The following is a 12,372-nucleotide window of genomic DNA, read 5'->3' on the forward strand; positions in this document are numbered from 1 at the left end:
ATGACTATTGATTATTATTTGATGCCCATAACTCGATTAGATCGGTTAATCGATGCTATCGGAGATAACCGCTCGATATCAGTTTGATTATATTAGTCCAAAATTCATCCGCAACTGGTTTAGTTCGTTTCGTACCGTATCGCATTGAATCTGTGTCTATAGCCGAAGCCATTGTTCAACCATACAAAGAATTCAATCTTCATGTGCCGTCTTCTCCATGTCTAAGCGACTTGTGCCGCAGTTTGTCAGAAGTACGGGTGGCCATCAGTCCAATCGTTCCGATTTTGAATGGGTGTTAAGAATAAGATATTTCTTCTAGGTTTCAGTGCCGGTGCAATTCCATTTCTCAACGAAAGCATGACGTATCAAGTGACTGAAGAGGATGCCGGCGATGAACCCGCCGATCAACCGGCTCTCCAGCAACGTGACACTTCGCAGGCATCCAACAATGGAAACTACCAGAGCAATCTCGCACTGTCATCAACTCCGGTTTTCGCCCGAAGCAAAAGTGACCTGAATATGGCCAATAGTGACTCAGTGAGTAACTCACCGACCACCTCCAGTGGTTATGTAGAACCTCATGCTCTGGGCTACTCTTCTACGACGATGGTTCCCGTGACAAGACCCACAACGAGCAGAATACGCCGAGCTGCTTCGATACTTCCGCCGATCCCACCACGAGACATGGACGTAGTCACCCACCGGAGGGTCAACTCAAACTCTGAAGCCAACCCGTATGACTTTTCCAAAAGTATCGCCGAGTCGGCGATGGACATCTCCCTGTTGACAGCCAATGCCAACCAGCTGAGACTGCTCATTACGTACAACCAGGGATCACAGACGTATATGGCGTGCATAACGTTCATCATCATGTCCCTGGTGTTGCAGATGTTGGTTGCCGTGACAATGATCATTGTTTCTGTAAGTATTTTATGTTTTAATCCCAATTAGTTATTGCGATTTCGTATGCTATATTGTAGCAGGATCGCTAAGATGATATACAGAAGACTTGTGAAAAAGCACATATTGGGTGACACCTACATTAAAAAATGACTTGAACGTTGAACTACCTAGCTGTCACTTTTTAAGCTAAAAGCAGTCTCATTCCCAGCTGGTTCAGAATGACAGGAAAAGAGAAGAAGAAGAAGAAGAAGATGGAGAAGAAGAAACTGAACTGTGATTCAAACACGAACTTATAACTGTTTTTACATTTTCGTAATTCATCTTCTCCATTCCAGTTGATGAAACAAAACCTCATGGATACAACTCGCCAGAAGCTAAAAATCATCACCTCGGTCGGGGTGGCAATCATAACGATGATCAACATTCTGGTGGCATCGCTGGTGGTGGCAGAAACTCCCAGCAGCAGCATGTCCGCCAGAGCCGGTACCATCATGATGATGGAAGCGATGCCGGCGACCTTAGCTGCTACCGTAGCCAGCACAACCGCCATGCCGCTTATAACCAGTACCATCGGTGCCGTCAGTGCCAGTACCGTAGGCAGCAGCACAGTAGAAACCTTGCTGGACGGTGGGTTAAGTACCCTGGCGTCGAATTTACTTGCCAATATAACTGCAAGGTGATAAGTATGTGAATTTAAAGCAATGATTAAAATCAATACAATTTACTTCTGCCTTTTAATTTGCTAGAAAATGCAAGAAAGTAGTAGAAACATTTTTATACTATTTTTCAGCAATTCATATGAAGAATTCTTGAACAAATTTATTAAAAACTAGCTGTCCCCGGCAAACTTTGTCTTGCCTACTACGTTTTTTGACGTTTCAAATTGCTATCCAAGACCAAGTCCCCGGTCACAAAATGTACGGAAGATCGAATTTCAAAAACTATCAATTTATCCATGTTTTATACCTCATAAACCTTCCTTGGGTGAAAACTAACAGAACTAAACTTAGATGACCCAAATCGGACCATCCGTTCACAAGTTATGCGCGGTCCCATGTATGCCACTGCATTTTTATACATACAGTGTCGGACAAAACAATAAGACCACCAGCCATTTTTCATACAAAATGACCAAGTTTGACGATGTGATGCTCGGTTTCTAGTAAACCGATTTGTCAGTCGCCATGGAGTTACGTGAATTTTGATTTGTATTTAATTAATTGAGTTCTGTTCACCACATCAAAAGTTACAGATATACGAAACGACAAAATAATAGGACCACTTTTAGATTGCTATTATTATTATTTTTTTTTGCTAGGTTTCTAGCTGCACTCTGAATAGAGTTGAAACCTCTACACTAGACCCGAAGATAGAAAAGAGTACGTAATCTTTCAGAAGCAGTTTGCCAGCCGTACGCGGAAAATGATATCCATTAAGACACTGTTGCAACTGACTAAGAAAGTTACGGTAGAAGATTGGAAAGTTTTCAATTGGTCAGTCAGTCAGTGTTTGTCTTCTTGTTTGATTTTGTGGTATGGTTAAATATGTTTTTGTCCTCGTTAAGTCAGATGTCGTATGTTGTTTTTTTTTTCATTGAATCAATCGAACCCTGTATGTTAAAATATAGTCGATCCTGTGTCAAATTGTTTTCTTGATTTCGCTAATCGTTTTCTACTTGTGTTCATCTCTTGTGTCCTTAAATTGTCATCGGTCCAAAATCCACAGAAACATGTAACTGAACTTCTGAACATCTAAGAGATAATCAAAAATACGCCAAGTTGGTCAGTTGATTGCAATAAAATTTTAAAATAATAAAGATTTCATGTCAACTTTCATCCTGCTACAAATACTATTAAAAATATTCAAATTCGTTCAATTGTTCTATCGGTCCTACCTAGATGAACCATGTCATTTTCTCAAGCGTAGCCAGTAACGTTGTTCAGTTAATATAAAGCAGTCAGTTTTTGTCCAAAATGTCACGTCGAACGCATTGACGTCAACAATGCGTTTAAGTGTTCGCACGTTAGCTTTGAATCTATCAGCACAACTAAGTGCTGCAAATCTCCTTCCCACTATTGATTCTTCGGTCGATTTTTGTTGCTTTATTTAAAGAAAATATGACCAACTAACATTGTAAAAATTCGAAAAAGCAACTATGACATTAATAAATTACTATGTAATAAAAATCAATCGAGAAACGTAGGAAATAGAGCCCAAACAACATTTTGAAGTCAGATGGCTGTAAAAGGTTTCAAAACCTGTCACAAATCCTATAATACTTTTATTAGGATTTGTAACGATCATCAAAACCTTCTCAAATCCAACCGACTTGGAACTATTGCTTGGGAATAGACTTTACTGAGCCCCGGCGGTTCCTCCTGTTTATCGAGCATGTCTGATGCATATGATCAGCCATACTCCATCTGCAGCAGCCGGTTCGTGATGAACCGTTGGAGGCGCATTAAAGTGTTAAAAAGGTGATGTGTTTCACTAAAGAACACTACATTACAATAATCAAAATGAAACTCCTTCACTTTAATACCGTCAACCCCTGCGAACTTGGCCAGGGACTTTTAGATTGCTATTATCAAATAAAATATGAGAGTATCTGATACTTGATGATTGATAAACAAGTACTAAAATAAAGGATGCCATTTAAACTTGTGGATATTTTCATTGAATTGACCACAAATAATTATCTTAAAAATCCGGTGTTATAATTTTGTCGCACCGTATATCTGTAACTTTGGAAGTAGTGAACAGAACTCAATCAATTTAATACAAATCAAAATTCCCGTAATTCCATGTCAGCTATCAAAATTTCAGCCAAATCGGTTTACTAGAAACCGAGTACCATATCGTCAAACTTGGCCATTTTGTATGAAATAGGACCGGTGGTCTTATTGTTTTGTCCGACACTGTATATATAAATCTATCAATGAACTACATAACAGAGAGAATATACATGAACCCCTAGTGTTATGAAGAATTATCCCAAATAAAACTCTTTGTTGCGAAGACGGTTTACTTTCAGGGTTCTCGTGGATCGCTTATATGATGCTCTCGGCAGTAGAAAAACTAGCCACAGAAGTCCAATGTCATAACTGTTCGTGTGACTAACATCTAGTTTGGCACGCCCTTACAGCGTCAGCAGCGGTACTAGAAGTGTCAAGTTAATTTTGTTTACCAAAACAAAAGGTCTTCTACAAGATGGGCACTTAAAAATAGTAAATTATTTCAATTAAAGTTATTGAAATAATTAAATAAGAAAAGTGATTACAGCGCCATTGGAGTTCTAGTGTATTTCTATTCTCTTGGTCTTTCAGAAACTTTTAGAGGCATTATTGAAATATTTATACCTACAGTAGAAGAATATCTTCGGAATCTGACACAATCATGGCCGATCATATCTTTCGATGGATAATTCATCAAGTGAGGTACAAGATATGATAACTGTGCTACAGTAGAACTGTCATAGTCCAAAACCTAAATAAGACCTGTTTAAGTTTTTGATTCACAACTCTGCCTGTGATACCTATATTTGTCCTTTATGAAACATGGCTTTCTTCTGAAGATGAACTCAACTTCCACGATTTCAACATTATACGCCAGGATCGAAATGACCATTATGGAGGAGTTCTTTTGGGGATCAAAAAGACTTACCCATTTTATACAATTTCAATCGCGACTCATCCTGGCGTAGAAATCGTCGCTTGCCAAATAAACGTGAAGGGTAAAATACTTTGCGTAGCTTCCGTTTACATTCCTCCAAGAATTTCAATTAACCGCCGTCATCTTTGGAATGCGGTTTCTGCACTATCACATCCAGTTTTAATTCTGGGTGATATGAACGCACATGGTACTGGGTGGGGCGAACCATATGACGATCACATCTATGATCACATCTATGATCTATGATTTATGCGACGATTTCAACTTGAACGTTTTGAATACAGGTGTAGTGAGACGTATTGCATCTGACGGCAAAGAAAGTCGTCTTGACCTATCACTGGGATCAAGTTCACTATCATTCGATTGCTCGTGGAAGATGATCGAGGATCCTCATGGTAGTGATCACTTACCCATTATAACCACCATAAAGCATAATAGCGAAGACTACTTTATCAAAAAGACATGGAACTCAGTTATTTTCCCATACTAACGGCAAGCGTCACTGACGGCACCGCCGCCTGCTGAGCTAAGGTGGTACCTTTGTGTAAAAGTGTAAGAGTGTATTGGTGCGAGTATGAATATTTACACACACTATCATGACAAGTGCCACCTTCATCCGTGGTGGCGCTGCTAACAGTGACTCCCGATATTCAGCAGTGCTGCAAGTCTTCTTGATAAAGTGGTCTCCGATAATAGTAAAAGGTCAGACCAACCAATTCAGGTTTCTTTTGACCTCACAAGGAATATTGATTGGCAAAATTGGCAGCTGCGGTATCCTTTGGAGTTGAATCATTCAATCCACTCCCACCTTTGGATGAGTATTGAGTATCGATTCCTGTCTGAACTGAATTACACGAGTGCATTAGAATCACAATAACGGCGTGATCCAAGTGCAACCTTCAAAAGAAGACCAGCCACACTAGGCTGGGATGATGATTGCACCCAGTTATATTATGAAAAATCTTATGCTTTCAAAGCTTTTCGTAAGCAAGGTACTTCAGATCTTTATCAAGAGTACGCTAAGCTTGAAAGACAGCTGAAAAACCTGCTGAAAACAAAAAAGCGTAGTTATTGGCGACATTTCATTGAGGGTCTCTCAAGAGAAACTTCGATGACATCGCTTTGGAGAGTGGCTCGCAACATGCAAAACCGCTCATCCTCTAATGAGAGTGACGAATACTCCAATCGCTGGATATTCAATTTTGCAAAAATGGTCTGCCCAGACTCGGTCCCAGCTGAACCGCTCTCTTGCGAAACTTCCTCAGGAGACGGCTCTCTGGACAGACCACATCCTTAAATGAAACAACACAGCGCACGAGTAACTTTCACGCAGCGAGCAAAAAGACAAAAAAATTTTCACGCAGATTTGTGTAACACCGGATCAGCACATTTTTAGTGTTGATCCGGTGTTACACAAATTTGCGTGAAAATTCTTTTGTCTTTTCGGTCGCTGCGTGAAAGTTACTCGTTGCGCTGTGTACATCGAGTTCTGCGTGCATTCTTCATGCTGGAGTTCTCTCTGGCTCTTCTTTCATCAAACAATTCAGTTCCGAGACGCGATATGATGAAGTTCAATCTTCTGAAGAATCACAAAGAAGAATCGCAAAAAGACGTTTACTGGACTTGTTCAACTCATTAATGGAGAACAACATTGTTCCGCATGAATGGAGACAGGTCAAAGTAATAGCTATTCAAAAGCCTGGTAAACCAGCGTCTGATCATAATTCATACCGCCCAATTGCTATGTTATCATGTTTAAGGAAATTGTAGGAAAAAATGATCCTATCACGACTCGATCATTGGGTCGAATCGAATAACTTGCTTTCAAATACACAATTCGGGTTTCGCAAGGGTAAAGAAACAAACGATTGTCTAGCGTTGCTTTCATCAGATATTTAACTGGCCTTTGCGGAAAAGGAGCGATTGGCTTCAGTTTTTTGGGCATTAAGGGCGCTCTTGATTCAGTTTCCATGGGAATATTGCTTGGAATATTGTCAGAAAAACTGCACAACGGTGGACTACCAAGAATCTTAAATAATTTCTTGTAAAATTTGTTGTCAGAAAAACATTTCCATTTGTAGCATTCCAGAATTAGCTACATGGGCCTACCCCAAGGCTCATGTTTAAGTCCCTTGCTTTATAATTTCTATGTGAAAGACATTGACAGTTGTTTGGAAGGCCAATGCACGCTGAGACAACTTGCAGATGATGCTGTGATTTCTTTAAAAGGCCCACATGCAAAAATGTTGCAAAGACCATTGCAAAATTCCCTAAATAATCTGTCCGGTTGGGCGAGAGGTTTGGGGATCGTGTTTGCACCGTAAAAAACTCAATTGGTTGTTTTTTTTTTTCTAGAAAGCCGAATCCAGCCCAATTGAAACTTTTTGGAAACAGAAATCGACCAGCCTTTAACTTCGAAATACCTTGGAGTCTGGTTTGATTCAAAAGGCACTTAGGGTACCCAAACTTAGTATTTGGTCCAAAAATGTTAACAAAGGATCAATACCGGAACATGGTGGGGTGCTCACCCGGAAGACCTCATAAAACTTGACAAAACGACTATTCTCTCTGTTCTCGAGTATGGCTCTTTCTGTTTCCTCTCAGCAGCAAACTGCCACCTAATAAAGTTGGAACGTATTCAATACTGTTGTTTGCGTATTGCCCTCGGCTGTATGCACTCAACGCATAATGCGAGTCTAGGGGATGATTTCCAACATGCCCGTAGACAATTTCTTTATCTTTTCGGATAGCCTTAGTTCGATTGAGGCTCGCATTAAACCTGTAAAACATCCATCTTACTTTCTTACAAAAATAAGAGAGCAGATGGGTGCACTGGTCGAAAGATCATACAAGATTACCTTTGTATGGGCAATTTATGGCAATGAGAAGGCGGACTCTCTCGCAAAGGTGGGCGCACAGGAAGGTGAGATCTATGTAGAATAATTTCACACGATGAACTTTTCCATTTTGTTCGCCAGAGTTCTCTTCAAAGTTGGCAAAATGATTGGCGAGATGGCCAGTTGGGTTACATTCTATTATTCCTAGTGTTTCTTTGCGAGTGTGGTGGTATGGTTTGGATGTAAGTCGAAATTTCATTCGCGTGACTTTTGTCCAACCATTACTCGCTAGATGCGCATTTACACAGGATTATCCTCGCGTTGAGCAATGTTTATACGAAGTGCGGTTCCGGTTTATGATGACATCCGACCACATTCGGTGGCACAAATTTCCCGAATGGAGGAGAACGGGCCTCTAGAGCCGACCTACTGATACCCTGGGTCTACCACGTAGTTTGGCAATGCCCGGATAATGACGTCTCCAGAGCACTACTTTTGGATTCTCTTGAGGCCCGAGGTAGACAACCCTTTGTTCTTGTGAGAGATGTGTTGGGGACCCGCGATGTCACATACATGGGATGTGTTTTCAACTTTCTTCGCTCTGCTGGTATAAAAGTTTAATTCGCTTGTGTTTTCTTCTCCAGTTTTTTTCCATTCGGAAGACTCCCACAAGTTGGTACCACGGTGTGTCTGGTAGAACAAATTTATTACAAAAAAATGGGCATCGCTAATTTTTACGCTACGTGAAAGTTGACGCTACCAGCTTTCATTCAAGCCCAACATCGAAATATTCCATCGGGGGAACTTTTTCATACAAAAATTGGGTATGTTTGTTAATTAGAAATAGGGATTAATTTGGAACCGTGCATTTTGTATGGGGAAAAACAGTATTCTGAAAAAGTTGTTCGGGATCCCTCGGTGGATTTTTTTGGGGAACACGTTAAATGAAAGCTAGAAGTCCATATTTTCGAAAAACGGCGGATTTGGCGATGCCTAATTTTTTGTGATAAACCTTCACCATATGCACGCCGTGGTACCAACACCACAAGGCACTGAATACGCTAGCAAGATGCGATTCACCCCCGGATGAGCTACAGTGAAACCTTTGGCCCAATCTTTACCCTGTCCATTCCTCAAAATGTGACCTTATAACCTCGAGCTAACACGAGTACCCTGGGATTCACCCATTACTAACAGATATCATTAAAAAGTTATTACTCTGTATAATGTATACTATTAAGTACAAAAAAAGATCTTCGACTCCGTAAAGAATTATAGGCGATTGAGCCCCAAATAAATGCACTAGATATAAAAAGAAACTCTTTGTTGACTATTAAAATTGAAGAAATATCTGCAGAGAATTTGTATTTTTCAAGTTTCACGTTTTTTTCAAGTAAATTTGGGTCACCAATAACTAATTATTAATATTTTTTTGACAAAACAACAACGATGTTGGTATTTGAATTAATATTCACGTGCCAGGACGTGCAAGGTGACTACTTAGCTGCTTTAGCACGTGAATATCAATAGTCCTGTTCAACGACGTAGGTTGAACTTGCTCGAACTTGCTTCATCCCGCTCTTTCCCGTTTGTTGACAAATGGGTAAGAGTAGGATGCAACAACTTTTCGAGCAAGTTCAACCTACGTCGTTGAACAGGACTAATATCAGTCTGAAAGTACTTTAGTACATAAATAAGTAGACTTAAAACTTTGTCGATCGGAGCAGGCTTTCGTTTATAACAACATCTTCCCGCCATATACAAACAATCCTAAGACTTCACAAAAAATGCAAGGAGCGTTTCCAGCTAGGATCCTAGGTTTCCAGAACCGACATCTCGGCCACCCGGGTTCTGCCGCCAGAAGCACAAATACTACGCCAAGCTCAGCATCGACACCGGTCTACTGGTCACCACTCTGATACAGCTCCGGCTGGTCCTGCGAGCCGATAAGGAATCCTACCCGATTCTAGTCTATGTCCTGTTAGGTTTGATAACCCTGTCGCTGGTTTTCCAAGTGCTCATCATGATGCTGTACATTTTCGTCCATGTAAAGTAGCTTGAGTAATTAGGTTTTTATTTGATTTTTATTATTTTGACTCTTTTTCAGTACTTCAAAAATCGAGCTGATTACCCCAAGACGAAATTTGTGATCACGGAGATGATCTTCATCGTTACAATTCTGAATGCTGTGTGCGCAGTGCTGTTGGAGGCTCTCTTGGAGCCTAAATAAGGAGAAACTCTCAACATTATCAGGATTTATCACTAAATAAGAATCATCCAATGCAAATAATTAGAATATAATCATAAGCAGGTGTAAACACACTATGTCTCCGTTTTTTTTATTTTTTCCTCTATTTCAAACATAGGTAGGGTATTGGTTCCCTTATTAAGCATGTGACTCCCATTTTCATCCTACGAAAAAAAAACCCAGATTAATCCACCTAGTGGTGATAATGACTTCCTCGTTATAAGTGCAATACTTATTATATATCCATCTAAATAAGCCGAAGTGTTCCTAAATCCTGATCATGCTTAATTTAGCCATTATCGAAGAGGAAACCACCATCAGCACATATGTATTCCGATGTTATGTTCAACATATAGATAGAGCTAAACAATATCAGTCCTATTAGTATACTTTTGACCATCATCAATATCAATGGATGCTGATTAACATCAAGACGATGACTTCAATTATATATTTTTTGCACAAGCGTAAGATCAAACTTTTTCTGAAAGTTTATTATTTATGATTATACACAATTCTTGCTTAATTTGAAATTTTCATGGCAAAAATACAGAAAAGTGAATTTTTTATACTATTTTATTCAAATTTTAATCGCAATCGCACCGTGTTGCGCAAATATTTTAGACGCAAGAGATTGAACAAATTTTGCTTCCAGTTGATGCAATCAAGTTTTCAATTTCTGATTCAACATTGACCATTATTACATTATTGCACTTCAGAAGTTTTGAATAATTTGATTTGACCGGATCACATCAATTTTGTCAAGATTTTGTTCTATTTCATATAGGGAGATTTCAACAGCTTCTTCACTCATGACTTATTCAATGCTTTCCAGTTTAAAAAAAAGCCGTTTTTTGGTGGTTGTATTGGTTTGGTTCACTCTTAAATTTGACTGCTTTCTGCGGTATACTCGGAACTGGATCCGGAACATTGCCAGTAGTTTTTGTTTGTTTCAGTATTAACGAGATTTTCAGCCCTAGGCTAGTTCATCTCGAGACCCACGCTTTACTTCACTTCCGAAGGAAGAGCTCTCATTCCATCCCATCAGGATGGTCCCCATTGCCAGTAGTCTCAAATATGGCCTGAGTCTATTTTCATGCTGATCGTCCATCAGTTTATCGAAAATGCCGCAATTTGGTGTGGTACATGCATGGATTTGGTCCACGTGTGATCGATTTCTGCGAAAAAAACCGGATCTGATACCGGAACACTATCGGTAGTCATGCATGTGGTCTGAGTCTATTTACTTACTTGCCGTTCATCAGGTAGTCGAAAACTTTTTAATATTTGGCCACTTCCGGCGGGACCCACGGAACAGGTTCCGTCATCAAGTTGTAAAAAATGCAGCAATCAGATGTGTCACAGCAGTTTCATGCCCCGGTTCCAGGACAGTCCTTCCGGCGGGGCACCCGAAGCCGGTAACATTGCCGGTAAGTGGTCTGTGTCTATTTTCTCACTAACCATTCATCAGGTTATCGAAAAAGCCGCGACCTCATGTCTTGCATGTATATGTTTGTTCCAAATTAACATATTATTTACCTGCGGCGGGATACCCGAAACCGGTTCCGGGACAGCCCCAATTGTCTCAAATATGGTCTAATACTAGTTTCTTCTGAACGGTTTATCAGGTTTCCTTGAAAGCTGCGAATTGATGAGTTGCATTGACGGGTTCGGATCATTTTTTACATTGGACCAATTCAGGCGGAAAACCCGGAACCGGTTCTGGGACACTACCGGTAGTATTACGATCTGCGGCTATTTTCTTGCAAGCCGTTCATCAGATTATCGAAAAAGCTGCGATTTCATATGCATGGAGTTGGCTCACTTTTACATTTGGCCACTTTCAGCGGTATGCCTAAAGCCAGTACCGGAACACTACCTTTAGTCTTAGATGTGGTCTGAGACTTACCGTTCTTCAGGATATCTTAAAAGCCGCTATTCGATGTGCCGCATGCATGGGATTGGTTCTCTTCTACATTTGACCACTTCCGGCGGGACACCCGGAACCGGTTTCAGAGCAATACCGTTTAAATACGGTACGCAAATACGGTCTTGCTCACCGATCATCAGGTCACCTAAAGAGCCGCGATTTGATATGCCGCATGCATGAGTTTGGTTCGCTTTTATATTTGACCACTTACAGTGGGGCACACGGAACTGGCTCCAGAACATTACCGGTTTTCCCAAACATGGTCTGAGGCTATTTTCCTACTCACAGTTCATTAGGTTATTGAAAAAGCAGCTATTTGATGTACCGTATGCATGGGTTTGGTTCACTTTTATATTTGGCCACTTCCGGTGGAACACCCGGAACCGGTTCCGGATCACTTCCGGTTTGGATTTGAACTGAGGCTATTTTCCTACTATTTGTTCATCAGGTTATTGAAAATGCCGCTATTTGATGTGTCGCATGCATAGGTTAGGTGCACTTTTATATTTGGCCACTTCCAACGGGACACCCGGAACCGGTTTCGGAACACTACCGGTTCAAATATAGTCTGATAATATTTCCCTGCTTATCGTGCATCAGTTTATCGAAAATGCTGCGGTTTGAAACGTCGCATGCATGGATTTGTAGCATTTTTATATGTGACCCCTTCCTGGGGTACCGATCCGGAACACCTAAATGGCCATAACTCTGGAACGGCTGGGCCAATCCGAACCATTTTCAATAGGAAACAATGGGACCAGATTCTGCGTTGAATGAAACGT

General features: G+C 40.5%; 1 protein-coding gene across 1 annotated transcript; it reads left to right on the plus strand.

The window, feature by feature from the left end:
* Positions 1-9,642, plus strand: LOC115255446 (uncharacterized). The gene is made up of 4 exons (XM_062854634.1): positions 1-921; positions 1,239-1,579; positions 9,231-9,459; positions 9,520-9,642. Exons 1-4 carry the CDS (start codon positions 289-291, stop codon positions 9,640-9,642), a joined length of 1,326 nt encoding a protein of 441 aa, XP_062710618.1. The 5' UTR covers positions 1-288.
* The last annotated feature ends 2,730 nt before the right edge of the window (positions 9,643-12,372 follow it).

Source organism: Aedes albopictus, chromosome 2 (assembly GCF_035046485.1).
Source record: "Aedes albopictus strain Foshan chromosome 2, AalbF5, whole genome shotgun sequence".
Lineage (NCBI taxonomy): Eukaryota > Metazoa > Arthropoda > Insecta > Diptera > Culicidae > Aedes > Aedes albopictus.